The sequence below is a fragment of the Pararge aegeria genome, chromosome 2 (genome assembly GCF_905163445.1).
Source record: "Pararge aegeria chromosome 2, ilParAegt1.1, whole genome shotgun sequence".
NCBI classification, from domain to species: domain Eukaryota; kingdom Metazoa; phylum Arthropoda; class Insecta; order Lepidoptera; family Nymphalidae; genus Pararge; species Pararge aegeria.
The window spans coordinates 19,032,043-19,055,652 of NC_053181.1; the positions used below are offsets into that span (position 1 = coordinate 19,032,043).

At 35.5% G+C, this 23,610-nt stretch overlaps 1 protein-coding gene across 2 annotated transcripts in view; it reads left to right on the forward strand.

The window, feature by feature from the left end:
• Positions 1 to 647: 647 nt before the first annotated feature.
• The window catches only part of LOC120632777 (estradiol 17-beta-dehydrogenase 11-like), a 49,370-nt gene continuing 26,407 nt past the window's right edge, over positions 648 to 23,610 (forward strand). The window contains exons 1-2 of one of the 2 annotated variants that reach the window (XM_039902783.1): positions 648 to 779; positions 8,928 to 9,003. In XM_039902783.1, the coding sequence (XP_039758717.1) occupies positions 8,942 to 9,003 (62 nt within the window). In that variant the 5' untranslated portion in view covers positions 648 to 779; positions 8,928 to 8,941. Of the gene's footprint in view, positions 780 to 8,927; positions 9,004 to 23,610 lie in introns of those variants that run through there. The other variant, XM_039902792.1, reaches the window with a different exon arrangement.

A 23,610-nucleotide genomic window follows, 5' to 3' on the forward strand; every position in this document is an offset into this window, starting at 1 on the left:
TGTGTAGTAGTGATCGCGGAGTATAGCAAATCAAGCTTAATTTTCCTAATATCTTAGAAATCATGTTATACTAGAATCTCAACCCAAAAATGACTTTAATATATCAATTAAACTTCGTTTATTTTTTAAAAGATTTTAGTAATCTTACAAAGTGTCTAACTGTCAACCACTTATGTACCTATTATACGACCTTCCGATTCGTTTGTAGCTGGTTTTCCCGTTACATCCAAGTTTTCGAACGATTTGATGGCTTACTAACATTTCTTAAAACAATTTGACATAGGTATATTTACTTAGCGAATATCCGAACCAGGCTGAAAGTTTTTAGTTTTCACTCCGAAGAAAGGTGATTGGCGTACACCCCCGTGTATTAAAGAGTACCTACCGACACAACAATTATTATGATTTTGTCATACGCAACAGCTTCCCATTTATTTTCATTCATTTAAAATGGGTGAACCCTTGAAATGTCAAAATAAATAGGAAGCTTTTTAGATGAAATGTTTAATCAAAAAGTTCTCGAATACATTGTTATCCTATGGCGACGTTTGTATAGAGTGTACTGACCGATACAACTCCGCACTCGATCTGATAAACTTGTCAATGACAATACAACTACAGCTTCGACCTAATTCCTGGACGCATCGCGATTTGCGCCAGTCATTCGCAATATTTATCGTGAGTCGGTCGTCTCAAATCGAGAGCGAATCGTATAAAAACTTTCCGAACGCTGTATTGAAGAGTTCAGTGTTTTTTGAATATTTTAACAGTGATACAACGTAAGTTTGTCAATTTTTTTGTTAAAAGTTTATTTATTTGATTATTCATAGATGTAGAACGATTAAAGTATAATTAGTTGGAATGAAAAATAATGCTAAGTTAATTATTCCAGCCAAGGCTTTCAACCTTTAAAGTGATAACTCTAGTTTAAGCTTCGAGGGCTATTGACATTAAATTATTAGGGTTTAATTTGAATGATTAAGAGGTGGAATCATTTATATAATTTGCAGCACGATTATAGTATAATTAATTTGAATTAAATATAATGCTCTGTTAATTATTCCAGCCAATGGTTTCCAACCTTTAAATGCAAAAATAATTCTAGTTCAACTTTCAAGGACTATTTATTCACCTTGAATTTATTCTGGTTGAATTTGAAACATTAAGAGGTGGAATCACATGTTTAATTAATTTGTAATTCAATTCTATTTATTGGATAGAAGCAGGCGTTACTTTGCGGAATTCCATGATATATTATCAAAAATGAAACTTAATTTGCTATACTCCGCGTAAAGCATGAGAATCTGAATGGTGTAATTTATAATTTCTTCAATAAATTCCTCCTCCACACCAAACATATCTTTGGCAATGAACTCTCAACTCAAGTTTCGTTCCGACACCGGAGCATGCTCAGGAGATGTATCCTCCTACCTTTGCATAAAAAATCAATTCTATTTTACTACTTCAAAAGTAAAGAAGATGTACAATTGTGTACATTTTTAATGGCGCAATGTACCTAGATGTTATTTTTTTATGTAATCATTAACTTAGGAAACAGGATGATAAATATTGAAAATAGTATCATACTATCTATATTTTTCTTTATTATTGATTTTAATAACATTTTAGGTTATTATAAATCATGTTATTAGACAGTTCTCTTTAACTGACTGCATCTACCCACTTAGCGGCATGTGCAGCGTAATATTAAACCTACCTATACAATTTAATCTTCTTTAGTAAACTGGTTATGTAACCCATTTATATACGTAGGTACTTTCTGAGGTTAACGTTCTAATCAAATATACAAACAAACTCAAACTTTATCATATTAAGTTTTACTGGCATACGTATTTGTTTGTAGAACTAACAAGACGGTAAAGATTATATTTAAATCAGAAACTTTTTTTTTCATTTATCGGATGTTTTAAGTTTGGAAGTAAGTGCTTTGAAGGTAGGGTTGTTAGTTGAACTACTTAAACCACCATTTTATGATTCCTTTACTAATTAATGGGATCCCAATGGAATTTGTAAATAATCCGAAAAAAAAAGCGGACCAAGCCGTGGGTGGAACAAAGTTGCTCGTATAAAAATAATAATGTTTAATTCCGATAAAAATCCATAGCTACAACAATTATCTTATTTACTATATTATAAATTTAAATTGGCCAAACCAATAAATAATAATTAGGAATCTTCTAACTAAGGTAAGTACCCTCTTAATCACTTGTTGTGTGAGTGTGTACAAACCCAGTGCTCCATATCCTAGGGATTTTCCCATTTATTGCTTAATATTTTCAAAAGAAAGAAGGTTATATTTTACTTCACTATAAGTTAGCCTTTGACTCTAATCTTACCTGGTAGTAGTGATGATGCTATTTAAGATAGTAGCGGGCTAACCTGTAAGGGAGTATGAAAGTTGTAGTGGAAAAAAAAAGCCGACATAAAGAAGAAGACGATAACGACAAGAAGATGACAGTCTTGCATATCCAAAACATTCATAAAGTTGAACTTCGATGTTTTAGTTTGTTAAAAGCACAGAATTTAGAACATAAAAATACAAAAACACGACTAATTTTGAAGCATAAAAAACAACTCTACTTTAGAATGGTTTCTCGAACATACGGTGTGTCACTTTATACCAGTATTTTGTGTACCAGTTGAGAGTAATTATTTCACCTATGTTCTAAGCGTTCACTATAAAATGGGCAAATGGGATAAAATTGTGAGCTAGCAACATTTCGCGGGTGTAAAGTGAGACTTGCGCGGGGCGTTATCACTGTTTTGGAACACAATATGGCTGGCAGCATACATGAATCGCTGTGTGAAGTTTCAGTATGTTTTTAATTCAATTGTTAAAAGTAAGAAGAAAGAAAGAAAAAACATTTATTCATGTTAAGTGTTACAAACAGTACATCTTATAATAATAAAGTAACAACATACAATGTCTGTGTGTAACACCAGACAGAAAGGGTGTACAGCCCAGCATTTGCCATGCAATATGCATTGTACCTAAGTATATGCATGCCGCTGATTTTCAGCTGAGACCCGTGTGACGATACGGCAAACTAAATAGATAAATAAAAATAATGAAATAAATAAATAAAGTGAAGAACAGGTTATTCCCATTAAAGTAGGTAATAAAAGTGATAAACGCAGCAAAATTATGATTACATAATAAATAAGTAAAAGTAGCATAATTCATGAAAATATTTATTAAAAGAACATAAAATGTCACAAATATTGGATAGAAGCAGCGTTGCTTTGCGGAATTCCATGATATACAATGAGCATTCAGCAGAAAAGCAAACGCATTTTCCGGTGTTATTGATAATTTCTTTAATTTTTATACTTCAAACCAAACAGATCTTCCGCAATGTACTTAATCTCTTTCGCGCATTTAGCTCCTACACCAGGGCTTCTTCAGATTTTGACTTTAGATTGAACCCTTGCTTTTGACGACATCCATGGCGCAATGGTGAGCGCTATGAATTTAAGTAGGAGGTCTCGGGTTTGATTCCAGGCAGGGGCATTTTGACAATTTATAATTTCTGAATTTTCTTTGGTCTATTCTGTTAGGAAGCTTTGGCCGTGGCTAGTTACCAACCTACCAAAAAAGACGTGCCGCTTAGCGATTTAGTGTACCGGTGCGATGACGTGTAGAATCCGATTATGGGGTATGACAACCATACTTCCTGACAGGTTAACCCGTTACCATCTTAGACTGCATGATCATTTACCACCAGGTTCGTTTGATTTGAATTCTTGCATACTATTAAATTAGTCGAGTTTAGGAGTCACAAATAATAACTGTAAGAACTAAGTTAATAAAGTAATTCTCTTCTATTCTTTCAAAAAATTCAAAATTCAAAATTCATTTATTTCAAGTAGACCAAGCACTTTTGAAACGTCAAGTCTGTCTGTGTGTAGTGACTCTACCTCCGGTTCGGAAGGCAGATTCTACCGAGAAGAAGCCGGCAAGAAACTCAGCAGTTGCTCTTTTCCAACATCAAAAATTTACATTTTACATTTTAACATTCGTTTTTCTATCTTGTGAGAGATGAAAGCGGAGCCGGATGCTTCCAAGCAACCTTGTCATTAAGAAACTCATCAATTCTATAATAACCTCGCTGTAATAAATGTGATTTAACACATTCTTTAAACTTATGCATTGGTAGGTCCAAAATTACCTTAGGAATCATATTATAAAAGCGTATACTCAGTCCCACAAAAAAAATCATATTATAAAAGCGTATACTCAGTCACCTTTCGCAGACGATATGCAGATGTCACTAATTTATGACCATTTCTTGTAAGTCGACTTTTTATATCCACTTTTTGTTTATAAAGACTAATATGTTGTCTTACAAATACTATATTGTTATAAATATATTGAGAGGCTACCGTAAGTTTACCTATTTCTTTAATTTTTTCACGGAGGGATTCACGTGATTTAAGTTTATATATTGACCGTACAGCTCTTTTCTGCAATATGAATATAGTTTCAATATCAGCAGCTTTGCCCCATAATAAGATGCCATAAGACATCACACTATGAAAGTACGCAAAGTAAACAAGTCTTGATGTTTCTACGTCAGTATTCTATTCTATTACCTATTTTTTCGAAGGCGACAAAAAAGGCCACCCGTATATAAAATAAACTAAACTATTTAATACATTGTTTTATTCTAATTGAAGCATTAATTAAACTTTGGCGACCTGCGGTGCGCGGATTCCCAGACGTTAGTACGAGTACACACCTACCTACCTACCTACCGAACAATCGTGTTTTAGTTGCAAAGCCATACCAAACAGAATACATCTATATCTGCCAAGCAGCTAGCTGTGTTCTGGTCTGAATGAAAGGAGGTCTAAAAAAATGGCGACGTAAAATTAGCGAAATTGAAAAAAAAAACACCGAAATTTGATGCTTTTTTTCAATGTCGCTAATTTTACGTCGCCATTTTTTTAGTTCAACGCTATCTTAATGTAAAGTTAGCGTTATTGCCGATTTTATGCGATCGGTTAGAGCATAAAAAATATTTTTTTAGCAACATTAATTAGCAACAAAAAAGCAACAAATTTTGGTGTTTTTTTTTTCAATTTCGCTAATTTTACGTCGCCATTTTTTTTAGACCTAATGAAAGGCGTGGTTGCCGGTGTGATTACAGGCACTTGACTCCTGCGCCTCAGGTTGGTGGAAACATTACGGCACTTTTGACTTTGTAGGAAGCTTTCGTGCATGCACTGCGTAGAATTACACTGTTTATAGGATATGTTTTTCTTATTACATCCCGTCGAATGCTAATGCAAAAAAAAATATGTTTACTTTGTATTGTTTTTAATGAAGGCAGAGCTTTTTTCTTATGCGCGCCACTAAGGTCCTTCCCAACCAGTATAAAATAATAAACATAAATTGTGTGCGAAGCCAAATGCCGATATCTCCATACAATTACATTGAACTTCGACCACAAGCATTCCTTACTCCATTTGAATACCTAGTTGATAAGTTTTTTAGCGGATTTTTAATTAGTTACCTAAAACAACATTTTCCTAATTTAAATAAAATATTTTAATTGAAACATTTCTAATCTGATCGAATGTTTTTGGCTACAGAGTATGGAATTTCCCAACTTTATACGTTTATTTCTTAATAATAGTTTCTAGTGGGAGGCTGCGGCCGTGGCAAGTTACCACGCTAGCGATAAAGACGTGCCGCTAATCGATTTAACGTTCCGGTACGATGCCGTGTAGAAACCCTAGGGGTATGATAACTTACATACAAAGGCAGATTGCCTTTGTATGTATGTTTAGTTTTAAAAAAAAGATATCTTCATTCAAACTGCGGTTGATTGGAATAGAAATTCGACCGATAACAATACAGACATAGAAAAATATATGTCTGTATTGTTATCGGTCCTCGATATATCTACAAAGTTTCAACAAAATCAGACCGGAGGTTCAAAATGAATTCCAAAGTGAAGCTAATAAAAAGCGTTTAAAAACAGTTCGTGTACGGAACCGGTGAATGTAAACAAACACCTAGCATCTAAACATTTATAATTGTATACAGTGGTAAATGGTTGACTTTTTTGGATGCGACCAGCGTACAATGCCTCTGCCAAGGTCGGCGAGGCCGTCGTTTTATAAATGCTTATTTAAATTTGTATGTTAATATCCACCTGAGTTTTGCACTGTCTGTCTGTGGTGGTCAAATTTATAAAGAAATCTATGCGAGTGCGTTTGTTTGTCTGTTTGTCCTTCCTTCACGCTCTAACTAAGCAACCCATGATCTTGATTTTTGGCGTAACGTCAGTTGAAAGGACAGAGAGTAGGTAGGCAGGAAAACAAAATTAAAACCGTAATTGAAGCGGGCAATTGGCAGTATTTTTTTTTTTTGTAATTTATTCTAAAATGTATGTTTTTGTTAGCGGCTCTGGCTAGTTTATGTCACAGCTTGATGGATCTTACAGTTTATACTCTCATGTCTCTCTCCTTAATCGTTTTTTCTCTTTCTTACTGACAATCTAGTGTTGGAGAACGTGGGGATAGGACCTGGAACTAGGACTATAATTTGAATTTTGAATTTTTTTTGAATTTTGAATTTTACTATTTTTCACTTTTTACACTTGACATATAATCGAGCTGAGTTTCCCCCTACAACTACTTGAACAAAATGAATGCTTGAGAAGGTATTGCTCCAACTTTTATACGGCTCAGGTACCGTTTACAATGTTGACAACAAAACGAACCAATAATAATATATTACGATATTAGTTTCCGGTAAGTTATTTCACAGAACATATTGTTATTTTTCTATTTGGAAAACATTAAACATTTAGATAAGTATTATTACGAATTATATAAAGCAAAGTAGTACTATTAAAGCAATTCTATATTAATGAATCTTGTAGTGACGTCACAACCTGTTTATGGCGTAGCGTTGGTATCAGCCAGGTGATCAACCGCTAACACTAGGTTTCTCTACGCAAGTTCTGGCAGTCTCTAAGTGGATCTACAATATTATATTAATATGATTTTTTTATTTGGTTTTATAAGAGTTATAGTAACCTGTTAGTTGTCCATTAAATAAATAAATTAAAAAAAAAACTGTTGCCCGCGTTTGAGTAATTAAAATATCACTTGCTTCAACGGTAAAGGAAAACATCGTGAGGAAGCCTGCACGCCTGAGAGATTTCCATACAGTGCTCAAAGGTGTGTGGAGTCCACCAAACCGCACTGGGCCAGCGTGGTGGTCTACGGCCTTAACCCCTTCTCAATGTGGGAGGAGACCCGTGCTCTATGGTGGGTAACGGGTTGATGTGATGATACTAACTGTTGCCCGCGTCCTTTGTACGCGCTTCATCAACATCGTCATATCAAACGTTTGAAGTCCACTGCTGGACTTAGGTGTTTTTTAGAGAGTTCCAAATTTGACGGCCGACTGGCGCAGTGGGCAGCGACCCTGCTTTCTTAGTCCAAGGCCGTGGGTACAATTCCCACAACTGAAAAATGTTTGTTTTCTTGATGAAAATAAATGATATTCAGTGTCGGGATGTTTATCTGTATTTTATTAGTAATTATGTTTATTATTCATAAAATTATTCATTAGTCATCTTAGTACCCATAAAACAAGCTACGCTTACTTCCGGGCTAGGTGGCGATGTGTGTATTGTATTCGTATATTTATTTATCAAAAAATAAATACCACGGGCTTGTGACGCTTGGTTCCAATCCGAGCTTATTACGTTTATTTTTTTTAATCGAGTGGGAACAGTTTATTCCTTGTATAAAAAGTAGCCTATGTTACATCCACCAATCCGCACTGGGCCAGCGTGGTGGACTGCGTCCTTAACCCCTTCTCGTTGTGGAAGGAGACCCGTGCCATGTAGTGGGCCGGAAATGGGTTAATGTGATGTTACATCCATAAATCAAGTCCATTCGTTGCTAGTTAGGGCGTGAAGGAAAGACAAACAAACAAACTATATATAATAATAAAATATATAATATACGTATGTAGGAGACTATGTACCGGAATTAACTCTTTGTTATTGTAGCGCAGTTAAAAGCTATTAAGATTATTTGCATTGTATTTGCATATTGAAGGTTCTATTTAATTCCAGTCGAGCTAAAAATTGTTAGGTATTTGGGAATGGCTCTAGTGGTGTTAAAGCATACCTAGATGTTTAGGTCTAAGTCAATACTGCATATAGTGTCCAACTAGTTAAGTTTTTTGGTCCGTGCCATTGATTGTTTATTTGAAAGGGCTAATCTATGTCATGTCTAGTGTCATAACACTACCAGTAGGAGTCGAAAAATCTTTTCTGAATTCTGTAGTCCAATTTTTGCAAAAGGCTAAAGTCTGTACTGATAATTTTCACCTCCACCCTAAGTTAAAATTGGCACCAAAGTCTTAAATTGTGTTGTTTTTCATGTTATATCAAAAATAATTAGTATTTAGATTGATAACAATAGTAAAACATAGTTTAAAATTCCACCTCCAAAACATTCTGAACGCGTTAATTTCGAGAGAGATATCAGATATTATGTATAATAAGAGATATTATTTTTCATTTGATAGACTATAATCTTGCAATCTGCTATAGGCTTTACGACCTTTAAATTTTTACCCTTAAGGGCCCTTATTGAGTAGGTAAGGGTAAAAGGGTAATAGTAGGAGTTAAGGATGAAAGATTTTGTTTCAAAATAAACTTTACACATCATTTACCTTAATTGTATTAATTGTACACTAATAACCAACAACGTTCGACAACAGAGATTAACTTGTGTTTGTATACTCATTGAATATGAAGCTTGCTAAGCAAACAATAAGAAAAAACAATTAGGTACATAATATTTGTAGTGGCGTTTAGAATTAATTGCCTACATGAGTAATCATCGGTTAACTCATTATAATATATTTTCAGATACAGATTTAGCAATGGCGTCAGTCGAGACTCAGAAAAATGGTGAAGCGCAAGACTTGTTAGCAAAAGCTCCGTGGTAAGTTTTTTTTTTATAAACTTTACCGCACATTGCATTTGCCTTAGGTAACTAACGGGATTTTGCTTTAAGTGGTAAAATATGTCGGTTTACAACTTTTGTCTAATAAATAATTGAAACTTATATTTTTTTTGTTTAAAAGCCTTGCTTCCATTGATTGTAGGAACTACCAGTCGGATTTCAAAAATCTAATTTCCATTCCATAGGTAAATTTTCGATGAAAGCTTTAAAACTTTATCAATTTTTACCCCCTTAAATAGGGGATTGAATAGATGGTGAAAGTTTATTTGTTAGAATGCGCGTAAGCATCAGTCCGATTATAAAAAAAAATTCGACATACATAGACAATTATAAAGGAAGGCGATGAATAGGGTCGGGGTATATTGTGCAGGTTAAAGAAAATGGAGTCCATAATCCTTAATTAAATCTTGGTTTCAACTTTTAGAAAGGACGAACAAATAATTTTTTATTCTGTGAATTATCAAGGAACCCGAAATACGTGTGAACTTTTTTATAGCTTTGATTGTGTGATTTTGTACAAAGGAAGTTAGTAAGGTGAAGATTCAAATAACAAAAACCTTTATATAATTTTAAGGAAATAGAATACCTCTTTAAAAAAACCGAGATAACTAATGACATTGACAGGAAATGAAAACGATCTCTTCTGGTATGTGAAAGGTCAAGGTCCACCAATGTAGCAGTAATATAATATTCTCCACTCTTTAATGAACACGGAAGTCGGAACTCTAATCTTTGTGAACATTTTTTTCGATTATGAATACATTTGATTATTGTGATTTTATTTATTTATTTATATTAGGACTACCAAGTTATTTACTTAGTAGTACTTAATTTTATACAATAATTTAAATGAAAGAATTAAACTACCTCAAATACAGAACAAGTACCTATCAATAAAAGATATATGTATATAAAATTTAAACAGAAATAGTAGCTTATATAACCAATATTAATATTTATGTTGTTTGTGTTAGGTATGTGCCAGTGGCGTGCACTCCATACATGCACAAAATCACTGCATACCCTAACATTGATATATAACTCGTATAGGAGGAGAATTTGTGCCGTTTTATGCAATTTTACTGGTGTATGCATACCCTGGTAAGAAACCCAGTGCACGCCACTGGTATGTGCGGCACGAGATAGTTATCTCTACCCGTTACTCGTATTTTTTCTATAGAGATTGTCGAGATAATGGGTGGACATAACTCTCTCGTGGCGCGCATCTGAGCCCTACAGGACGTGTTCATTAATGGGCAAAATAATGCGATACTCAAATATACAGAATTAAGATCATACAGAAACCGTGTACGCGACTAATATTGAAGTATCAAAAACCACTCCACTTTAGAATGGTATCTCGAACAGTTACGTCATTCCATTAAGCAGTTGACAGAAATTAATTTACCTCGTATGTTCGAAACGTTAACCATAAATTGGGAAAAAAGGGAAAAGTCTACACTTTTGGCACGATGGAGAAAAATGATGAGAGTGAATTTTTACGATGCACGCGCACACCTACACCTTAATTCTACATCGTAAAGTTAGTTGTATGTGGTGGCATGAAAACTGTGTCCAAGTTGTATATTCTAGTATTTTTATATTTAGAACACGTGTTTCGTAACAGTACAATCAGTGTGAATAAATAAATATTATTACGTTAATAAAACCTTTTTTATTTAAATAGTTTATTTTTGATTAATTTTAATATTTATCGTTAATCACTACAAAAAAGTATAACTTCTAACGCGTGTACATAAGTACACCCACTCTTTTTTTTTAATATTACACCCGAACGAAGGTTTATAATAGAAAAATTGAATAATCCCCTCCCACAGTTTTTTCCCCAATAGTTTTTTCCCTAGTGGTCGTGTCCCAGGGGATAACCCCTTCCCGCGACTACCTTTCGACACGACCACGGACCAGTACATTCACATTATAAAAATGATATATTTATATCGTGGATTTACCGACGAAACTTTAAAATTGAAGCATTAGATATAAATGTCGTTCATAATAATCGTAATCACTTTCGTTCACATTCCGTTTAAAACTCAACTGCTTATATTTTCAAATACGTGTACTTTAGTTTAATAATAGGAAAAAAATTAAAATTTCCTCCCACAATTTTGTAAGAGCCCATGCTCTAAAAAACTGTGTTTAATAATTAAAAAAAATATATATTTATTAATTAATCACTTTATAAATTTTTATTAATTATTATTTTAAACGTTTTTCTTTTCCCGGCCGGCAATATCTCTAGTCCATGCTAGCTCACCAAAGTTTGTACCCATATATTAACTTTGTTAAAGTTGAATGCTGCACATGGCCTGTACATTTCAAGGGCAGTAATGGAGTCAATGTAAGCAGCGCTAAATACGCCCATTAGTCAGCATAACACGCAATGTTACACAACGCTGTCCGTCACAAGCACTATTAACCTTAAATGTACGTGATAAACTTAATCTGGAATGTACTTTATAATATATTTATTTTTACTTATACGTAAAAAGGTATTAGCGATGATAGCCTAGTGGGTAAAGCTTCGGCTTTCCTTTCGGTGGGACCGAGTTCGATCCCGGACACGAACTTCTTAATTTTTGGAGTGAGGTACGTGTTTTTAATTAAAGCAATTTAATATTACTTGAAGCGGTGATAGCCCAGTGGGTAGAATTATGTCTTCACTTTCGAGGTGCCAAGTTCGAATTCCAGCACGCATTTCTAACTTTTCTAAGTAATGTGCGTTTTAAGCAATTAAAATATCACTTGCTTCAACGGCGAAGGAAAACATCGCGAGGAAACCTGCATACCTGAGAGTTCTCCATAATGTTCTCAAAGGTGTGTGAATTCCACCAATCTCCACTAGGCCAGCGTGGTGGACTACGTTTTTAACCCCATGTCATTGTGGGAGGTTACCCGTGATCCGCAGTGGGCCGTTAATGGGTTGATATGATGACGATGATGACAAAAAACACTATTATATTATCGCCATAGAAAATCGCGTCTCGGTGTCTAAAATAATTAAAACTGCGCACACATGATCGTGGCTAGATTATCGAGATTCATCTTTGCTGTAACCGTAAATAGACTATCAAGTGTAATTAAAAATATAATTATTATTTACATACCTACCTATCTTAGCAGGAAAAAATAAAATCAGATTTTTGCCTGCACATGTCACAACTCGTGATAATATCCTGTCCACAGAATTAAGATCATACAGAAAACGTGCACACGACTTTATTGAAGCATCAAAAACCACTCCACTTTAGTAGTGTTACTCGGACAAATGGTAAGTCACTTCATACCATCAAGCAGTTGGCAGTAATTATTTTACCTCTAATGTCCTACGTTTACCATAAAATGGGAAAAGTTTGTGAGTTAGCAAACTTTCCGCGGGTGTAAAGTGAGACGTGCGCTGGGCGTTTTCACTACTTTCGGTCACAATGCACGCTATAGTAGCTGAATGGGGATTCCGTATGTTCTTAATTCTATGATCCTGTCATTACTTATGTGGGATACAGGTAATAAATAATGCAAATAAAATGGTAAATATACATACAAATTGTTTAGTGCAGCTGTAGCTGTGTCTGTGTTAAATCATACTTGCCTTGATTACCTGTTACCTAGGATTCCATATCATGTTTATTATCTAGCGATTGCCGGCGAATTCGCTCGTATTGAACTCATTAAACGAAAATTCTTTCTTAACAAACTTTCATCCGCTATTATATTCGAAACGTCACATCGCCCGCCAAGGTTATTAGGGCAAGATTCAATCGCGGCGTCCAAGCAGCGTCCACAGTGGCGTTCAAATTTGCGTGCTCGGTGCGACCAATCACTAACGGACGCGACTTTTGATTGGTCGCGCGTAGGATTCTTATATATTGATCAACTTCGAGGTAAAGGGTGTGTGTCTTCGATGTTTATCTACCTAGGTGGAAAAAATATCCAATTATTTTATGTAAGTAAACTTTGTAGTTTTGACAAGTAAATATAATCTTTTGTCGGTGTATAAATCGAAGGATTATTTTTTATCTAGTATGCTAGCTGTGCTAACAAATGAGTCTGTTGGCACATAGGCTATTGTTCGTAATTTTCTCAGGATAACAAATGACTTTAGGTAGGTACGTACGTAAGTATCGGTTACAACCTACTTATTTAACAAAACACTTGCTTTACTCATTCATCATACAAACTCTAATGATCTGTTACGCTACTCGGTTACGCCACCGTATTGGTACAAGCTAAACTCACATGCATATGTATATATATACAACAAAGAAAAACAATTAAAGTGTCTGTCTGCCCGTTGTTTTACTTTGACCTAATTTTTAGCAACCTTTATGGAAAAGGGCCCGAAATAGATGTCTATTATTTCTAAATTTTCTTTCTCAGATAGCTAGTATCACCCTGCCAAAGACGTGTCACCAAGGGACCGTGCGTTCCAGCACGATGTCGCGTAAAAATCGATAAGGGATGTATGTTTAAAATAACTGCCATACTCCACTACAGAATAGCCCGCTACGATCTTTTTTTTATTCCACTACAAGTTGGCCCTTGCCTGCAATCTCACCTGCTGATGACTGGTACGTTTGATGCAGTATAAGACGTTAACGGGCTAACCAGTTAGGAGTATGGCATACAGTGGCGTGCATAGAGTATGTACAGAGTATGCAGATGATAAAAACTAAACAAAATTTCCAGTATGAGCTATACAAAACTTAATGATAGGAATTGTAAGAGTTTTAAAAAAGCCTACCCTTAAGTATTTATAACTCGTATTGGAGATTTTCTTCATTTTATATTATCTGCATACCCTGTGCATACCCTCTTTGCACGCCAATGATGGCATATCATATAAACAAATCGGTTTTTACGCAACAATGTACCGGACCGCTAAATCGCTTAGCGGTATGTCTTAGTCGGTAAGGTGGTAACTAGCCACGGCAGTAACCTTCCACCGGACCAGACCAGAGAAAATTCTGAAATAATAAATTCCCAAATTTCCTCAGCCGGGTATCGACCCCAGGACCTCCCACTTAAATCCACTGCGCTCGCCGCTATGCCAGAGATATCTGATTTATCGTCAGAATCTTAGACTGCATTCAGGAATATTAATGATGTGACTCAATGTAATAATCAATTTCTTCTGTATTTACTTATCTCTTGATAACGATTAGACGGCCGACTGGCGCAGTGGGCAGCGACCCTGCTTTCTGAGTCCAAGGCCGTGGGTTCGATTCCCACAACTGGAAAATGTTTGTGTGATGAGCATAAGTGTTTTTCAGTGTCTGGGTGTTTATATGTATTTTCTAAGTATTTATGTATATATAATTCATTAAAATATTCATCAGTCATCTTTAGTACCCATAACACAAGCTACGCTTACTTTGGGGCTAGGTGGCGATGTGTGTGTTGTCGTAGGATATTTATTTATTTATTTATTTATTTAACGATAAAGATAACGCTGAAGATTTTTGTTTAGATTGATTTTAGCTTTGATTGATTGACTTAGGGCGTTAGTTGTTAGTATGTTCTACAACCTTCTTCTTTGTTTTTATTTATTGTAACTTTATTTATTGTATTATTTTTAAGTTAATATAATTTATTTTAATTATTTTTATATTTCGAATTTATTTATTTGAATTTAGTTACAAGTTATTTTTGTTATATGCTTATATATTTATTAAAGTAATTATATTTTTCTACGGTTAAATGTACCTACATATGCACCACCGATCTATTTACTGTGTTTGTTTTTATTCGCCATGGGTTACCTGGAAGAATTTTTTGTTTTGTTATACTTTTCTATTTTATGTACTTTATACACAATTCACAGCATGCAGTGAATTGTGTCCAAAGACAGTGAAAACGCCCGCAAGTCTCACTTTACACCCGCGGAATGTTGTTAGCTCACAAACTTTTTCCCATTTTCCAAATATCAGTCGTGTACACAGTTTCTGTATATTCTTAATTCTGTAGCCTATACCCTCCTTATTCTGGGAGGAGTATTCATCGACTTCCTAATTCCTACCCGTGATTTGTAGTGGGCCATAATTAATTGAATTTCACTGTTAAATTTTCCCCAGCATGGAAATAAATAAATATATTACGACTAGCCCTTTCGCCATCTTGCCCCAAAGTAAGCGTAGATTGTGTCATGTCTGATGAATGTTTTTATAAATAATATATCTACGTAAATAATTATACAGACAAACACCCAGACACTGAAAAACAGTCATGCTCATTACAGAAACATTTCAGTTCGGAAACGAACCCACATCCTTGGACTCAGAAAGCAGGGTCGCTGCCCACTTCGCCAATCGGCCGTTACATGCATGTAGCGAGGTGTTAACGTGTGTGAATCCGTAGGAAACAGCTAGTACAATAAACATCGATAATCCTATAGCGTGATTACACACGGGTTAAGAAATAACGCAAACATACTCGTAAGTCGTACCTACCGTCATCTGTGTTACGTGCACCCGCTGAGATATAAATAACAATGTGTTTTTACCGTAGATAGTTTCTTAGACTTAACTATCTTAAACCTTGACAGTGCAGCGGCAAGATAAGCTTTTGAATGCGAGTTCACCCGGCACGCATCGGCGCTGTCCAAGAAAATGACACTGGGTAGGACTTCCACTTTCGGGGGGGCGAGTTCGAATCCCGGCACGTAGTGGGCCGGTAATAGTGTTGCCCAAATGCAAGAACAAGACGAGACTTAGCCAGTCTTGGTCTTGGTCTTGCGCCAATACACCTGGTCTTGGTCTTGGTCTTGGTCTTGCGCTCCCAGTCTTGGTCTTGGTCTTGGTCTTGCAGCAAGAGTCTTGCAAGTCTTGCAATTACCTATTAGTCTATTACTATTTATTAAAGTTTACTTTAAATCTTAGAAAAACGTATTAGAATTGGAACATTGTGAGCTTGAATTAACATAGCCATAGTAAAGATCAAGCAGATTAATAAATAACTGAAGATTTGATAAGAAATTCGAAAAATCAACTGACCTATATGTCGTTTTCCATGGAAGTAACTGTTTCTTAATAAACATTTATGATTTATAAGCTTACATTTGTTAAAACATGTAAAAAAACAAATTAATTACAATAACTTGACTGTATTTTAAAGAACAATACTTATCTGTCTAGAGAGAGATTGAACCCTCAACTTATAAGAAATTTAATAAAAGAGTTTTACGATTTATCATTTATTTGAATAAAGCTGAAGAGTTCGTTTGTATGTTTGATGACAGAAGTTTTAAAATAAATAAATAAATCCTGAACGTCACTATACCTCCAAAGTTACTATTCCTCGTGGACGAAGTCGCGGGCACAGCTAGTAAATACTTACTCTCATCATCTCTCTCAGAGATATTCGAACACTTTTTTGCTATTTTTTCTTGTAAAAACTTAAGAAATATAATGACTAAATGTACAATAATAGTACCTAAGTAATTAGTTTAAAACCATATAAGTAATCAATATTATAATTACTTACTAGAATGAATTATTATGACATCTACTACCTATCCTCACCATTTTATCCTAATCATAATACTACTTGCGTGATCAGTATAATGTATTCATTTTCATTCTAAGCACTCTGAAACTTATTTATTCTTTGGAACACCTGTAGGTACTCTTAAAATTCGAAATTATTTTGCATGAATAGTGTCAAATGTTATGATTTCGGCGCGGCGGCAACGATTGTTTTAGATTTCAAAAGAAGCCGCCGACGCGTGTATCATAACCATGTACTTCCGAAAAGCGGCAAATTTCTTTGAGAAGTAAGTACAAAACCTTTGATGCCGCATTATCAAAGTGCCGATGGTTAAAACATAACTATGCATGCACTCAGTTTGATTTTAATAGATATTTTTTTATTCGCTATGTTTATGGTATTAGTCGTAATGCGCATAGGTCCAGTTTTTCATATTCTTTGATATAGTTTTTTGCGTCTCATAGAATTCCTAAGCGTACCTACCTACCTATACACCGAACTGTTACACCTAACTACTCCGTGAAATAGCGCTAAGTCCTAGCTGCAAGACGCAAGAGTCTTGCAGGCTATGTCTTGTTCTTGCTCAAGTCTTGCACGGTCAGTCTTGGTCTTGGTCTTGCTAAAAATACGCGGTCTTGTTCTTGGTCTTGGTCTTGCAAAAACGCAAGAACAAGACCAAGACTGCAAGACCAAGACTGAATTTGGGCAACACTAGCCGGTAATAGGTCGATATGATTATTCCCAGAACGGAAAAAAAACCCGCTATGTTTGAGGCTCTTCTGAGCTTTAAATTAACGAATGTTGTTATCACCATCACCTCACAATAATAAAGACATATTATAAAGCCTGCTTAGGATTAAATAAATAAAGAATTTATAATTTGATTTTATGATTAAGAATTTGAATTTGAGATGCCTATGTCAAATAGCAATATATATGCGAATATATAACTTGATAAATCGCCATAACGTTGTGGCACGTTTTCTACAACTACCCTACCCTACCCTACCTATCATAACCCCGTTATAATGCTACGAAGACATGGAGTATTATCTAACGTTTTCATAGTATATTTATCACTTTTTACTTATTATACTTATATATTATATTTATTATATTATTTTTATGTATTTTGTAAATAATATAATATCTTCAAATTTTATTCTGTATTGCATTTTTTTAGTAGTTATCATTTAGTATGTACCTTTATTTGACCGATACCACAAAAAAATCATCTTACTCACATCCTGAGGTAGCTAGAATAGATCTCTTATAGAGATAAGCTTTCCCTTGTATCATATGTTCTCATTCAAATTGTATGGTACATATATAATAAATAAATAGGAAGACACACAGAAAAGCAGGCAATAATAAAACGAAGAAACAGACAATACTGCATAAACTGCAATACTATAGTCATTGTTATAGTTTAACAAGAAGATTAAGTAGAGAGAACGCGGATGCGTTCGGACACGTTTCCTGCAATTTCGCAATACGCGCCTTCGACTTGATCAAATCGGTTCATCATTTTCAGCGCTACGATAACTCAAAAACAAACGCACACATTAAAAAACCAAACAAAGACAACACTGCAATACTATCGTCATTGTTGTTTGTCAAGTCAGGACGAGGGTGCGTTTCAACAAGTTTCCTGCAATTTCACAACACGTTAAATGCGTGTGGGGGAAAATCGATCCATTGATTGAGCTCTGCGATGACACAGACACAAACGCAGACAGAAAAATATAAATAATGCAATACTATATTTCATTTTTTATTTTATTTAGCAAACTCGCGCTAACGAGTGGGTTCAGGAAAGCTACCCTACTTGCAATTACACCACTGCACACGCGTCTTTGACTTAATCAAATCGGTTACGATAGCACAGAAAATATAAAAACAACAACGCAGAAAATATTGAAGAACAATACACAATACAAACATAACAGACAATACTATAATAATAAAGTCATTGTTATAGTCAAACTAGCAGATTCAGGGAGGATACACACAGGACATTGGTGCGTTTCGACGCGTTTCGTGCAGCGTCAACAGCGAGTCAACAACTTCGTCAAATCGGTCCATCCGTTTCAGGGCTACGATAACGCCGACAGTAAAAACCAAACAAACAGACAACAAAACTGCAACACTATAGTCACTTTTATTCAACAAACTCCGCTAACAAGCGGATTCAGGGAGGATACACACAGGACGCGGGTGCGTTTCGACACGTTTCCTGCAATTACGCAACCCGCGCCTGCAACTGCATTAGTGAAAGTCTGTTGCGGCGGCCGCACGCTTCTTTGACTCTACAACGTAATAGTTGTAAATTTCAAACACAGTGCTTGATTGCGGTACACTTGATTTGTGCTAGTTGGTGGCTCAGTGATGTGGTTCAACGTTTCCATACAGTCAGGGAAAAAGAGGAACATTTTGTTTTTTGAGTGAGTACTTAATTGAACCTACAATCAGTGGCGTGCACCTCATACATGCGCAAAAGCGCTGCCTACCCTAAAATTTTCATATAACTGGCAGCAGAGGAGGTTATTGACATTCTATGCCATTTTACTGCTTTATGCTTACCCTTAGTGGCGTGCATAGAGGGTATGCACAGGGTATGTAAATGATATAAAATCTCCAGTAAAAGTTAATTTAAGGTCAGATCATTGTGGTCAACTTATTACTGGTTTAAATACTATCAATAAAAGCAGACAAATTATAAAGTGTTGGCCAATAACTAAGACTAAATTAATGCGATTCAAACGTGAAATTTCTGCGAAAATCCCTGGTATTGCGTGCGAACATTTTCATCCGGACAGTCTTTATAGTGCACTATTTAATACTATAAACAACGAATTTAATAGAGTATTCAACTTTAAGCACATCAATGTCAGTAATAAATTAAAATTTAGTGGTAAATGTTGATGTTGGAAAAGAGCAACTACTGAGTTTCTTGCCGGCTCTTCTCGGTAGAATCTGCTTTCCGAACCGGTGGTAGAGTCACACAAACATGCATACTTGACGTTTCAAAAGTGCTTATAAAGTAGGCCTACTTGAAATAAATGAATTTGAATTTGAATTTGAATTTGAATTTGAGTAATAGTTATAAAAAAACTTAGGGATAGGTATTGTCAGATTAATAAAAAGCCTACCCTTAAGTATTTATAACTCGTACTGGAGATTTTACAAATTTTATATCATCTGCATACCCTGTGCATACCCTCTATGCACGCCACTGGTTACCCTGGTACAAATTTCTGTGCAGCTTTCATCACCTCTCCTCTTTCTACGGGCGACAAAATAAGGCAATATAACGGAGAAAGTGCAAGTGTGTAAGGGTCCTTCTACCATCTACTAACGTCACTGACCCTTATGCACATCGTGGTACGTTGGTCGTTATGTCAAAACCCTCCCGTTGGGAGAGGCCTATAGTCCACTAGTGGAATTTTAGACTATTGGGCGCTCATGAAGTTCATCATCGTCACCTGCAGCATATCAATTAATACAGACCTGCTCTCCCTTCGATGCTTCTACAATGCGATTTAACGTGCGCTACTAAGGCCTTTCGATGACCTCCCTGGCGAAGTGGATAGCGCTGTGGTCTGATAAGCGCTGGCCAGGGTTTGATCCAAGACAGCAATTTGGGAATTCATAATTTCAGAGTTTTCTTTGTCCTGGTCTGGTTTTCAGCCACGGCTAGTTTTAGACGGCAGGTCTTGGTCTGAATTAAACCCTATCCCTATCCCTACTAATCCCTACTAATATAATAGTAAAAACTACTTAACCGATCCTCATGAAACTTTGTACACATATTCTTGGAAGTGTTAGGTGTAATATAGGATACTTTTTATCCCGACATTAAGCTCGGTTCCTTTGGGAGAGGGGACGAAAGTGTTTGACGATTTTACACCATGACTCCGCCAAATTATAACATTTAAATAATTATTTTTGTACTCTAGAGGTTATAATATTTGTTTAATTTTGCCTAATCTGTGTAAATCTGATGAATGTAGTTGGAGATAGAGGACAGAACTCTTCAGCGGACAGCAGCAAACCCCTCATTTAAGGCTTAGCGATACTGCATACTTTAATTTTTTTTAGAACTACAACTAAATTGAATGCCACATTAAAAAAACAAAATCAAACGCAGACGAAGTCGCGGACAACAGCTAGTATTTTTATAAATTCAATTCTCCCCTAACAGATACGCCTACAAATTTTAGGCTCAACCCGAGATAAGAAACTAGCGCCACGAAATAATTATTACGTTGTACATTTCCCGTATTATTAAACATTTAAAATTTTAGGCTCAACCCGCCTATTGGAGCCAGCGCCTCGAAATAATTATGTTGAACCATTTTCCCGTAATAGAAAACATTTAAAATTTTAAGTCCAACCGGGAATCGATACGAGTCGCAAGAAATAATTACGTGTACCCATTTCCCAGTTACAAAACAACCTTAAAATTTAAAAGTTCCAACCCGGTAATCAAAACCGGTAGGGCTCACGCCACGAGATGGTTACGTCCATCCTTTTTCTCATGTCATCTCATAGAAACAGGACCAGTAAATGCCAGTTACATCGACCTGATTACCCTACAATACCTTGTTATTCATACTCCATACATCCGATTCTCGTATTATGAACATACAAACAGTTGTGTGCACTTAACACATGCGCAAAAGCTATGATTTTTGCCATTTTCCTGCCGTATGTACAGTGGCGTGCAAAGAGAATGAACAGGGTATGCAGGTGATATTAAATGAAGAATCTCCAGTGCGAGTTATAAATACTTAAGGATACGCTATTAATAACTCTTAGAATGCTAATCCTTAAGTTTTTTGTAACTATGACTGGAGATTTTCTTCAATTTAAATCATCTAGATATCCTGTGCATACCCTCTATGCACTCCACTGCCGGCATACATACCCTGGTAAGAAACCTGATGCACGCCACTGTATAGACAGTGCGAACCACTAGATCAACAAGGCAGCTAAAACACTTGACCATGGCACAATCCCAACCAATTTTACCATCCAGCCTGCTTGCGTGATGAGCATCGATTTTTAATTTAAGCAAATGCGGCAATTAAATGTTCTCACTTAATACACACTGATTATTTACGATTTTATTCTAAGGTTATTTAAACGATCGGTATCTTATTACTTCAACTTTTCATAGCCAAAGTTAGATTTAAAACGTGTCAGATTTATTTCGGACCTAAGAATAATGAATTATTATTATTCTGTTTTAACTGTTGCTTTAATTAGAGGTGAGGTTAAGTTTGGGTTGCCATCTTTTCTTTTTAATGATAAGGATTACTTAAACGACAAAAAGCTTGGGTGTGAATTGCTCTAACTTTATAGCTTAATATAAGGGAGCAGTAGCTTTAGGTTTAAGTTGGCGAACGAAGTTATCACCATCCCCTTACAATTATGTAAACATATATGAACGCTTCATAAGTGCCTGTGATAGGCCTACATGAACAAAGAATTTAGTATAATAATATAGTCCTTTATACTATAATAGGAATTAATGATAATAGATAATAGTTAGTTATTGGTGCCATCAACTAAGAAAACATATGTTTTTTGGGACTAACATAAACTAGGGAAACTAAACTGTTATATTGAATAAATAGTAACTAATTCGGTAGTAAGTAATTTCTCCGGTTTTCCTATTTTCTGCGTTATAAAAGTAACTTAGAACAGTCCTTGCAATTTTTTTTCTATACAATCATGAAAAGATCGATTAAACACCGTTACCTGTTTAACACGCTTTTAAATATGCAATGTTGTATGTATGTCCATAAATATATTTATATGTATGTTTTTGTTTATTTGTTTATTACCTATGTTCAGCTCAATAGCTGCACAGACCCAAAAAAATATCAGCCTAGAGATAAATGGCACCTTGAGAAGGCTAACTTAATAACTTCCTTATCCCGGAAAAGCCGAAAACCGTATGCATCTATATGCATATATCTGATAATGATAAATAAATAATAATAAATCACTATAAGTGATAAGGCCGCCTTTGTTACACAAATTTAAATTACTTGTACCTTTTGTTCTTTTTTATTCATTTCTGTTTTTGTCCTCAATTTGCCTGTGGAAATCTAGCTGCGTGTCAGTTTACCCGTCCCGAAATCTCGCGATTCATCAGATTCTCAGAATTGGTCTTGAAACTCGCATCTTATTTTCAGTTTATTCGAGCCTGAGAATCAGGATTTAGAATTCAAAGCGACTTCGCGGGCATTAAAGAATTATAATAATAATATATATTTTTTTTTATTTTATCAACAGTACATGTTTTACTCAAATAACCCTGGCCTGACCTAACTAGGATATCCCGTGTCCCAAGACACAAGATTTTCTGGTTTGGTTGGTCAGTTTCTCATACAAACACGCACACATATACGCGTGCACACACACACACACACACACAGGTGTAATTCAAGTCATTACAATTAGTTAAATTTGTACTTAGTTCCGGTACGATGCCGTGGAAAAACCGATAAGGTGGGTCTTAGAGTCATCATATGTTGCCACCTGCCGGGCTACCACGCGCAGGAAAAAAATATATCCCCCGATTATATCCCCTGACAGGGGATGTTATTAACGTGTTCACCTGCTAAAGCACGGGAACAGGGAGTAGGAGAAGTTTACCCCCGTTTATTATTACACATAGGTATATTATTTGGATATTATTTCCACTTGTGCGCCAGTGCTCTGAAAGTTGATAAAGCTGTGGGAGAAGATAATCATTTATCCTTTCCCCGGGGAGATAATTGTCTCCTGCCCATGCTAGCCGTGCAGGGGAGATCGCAATCATGGACTAAAAGATAAACATTTAAAGGGCTGCGCTCTACTCCAGCATCCCCTTTGCAAATTACCTAGTATGAAATAAACTCTTAAGAGTTAAACCTTTAATAACAAAAGAGTTTTATAGTAGCTATAACAGCGTAGGTACTTTAACCCTCACAAGATAATCACAGCTCTAGAGTTTTTTTAAGAAAACCTCATGTTTCTCTTGGGTGGGATTAAATTCACACGCGCTTACCACATGTCCGCCGCAACTCC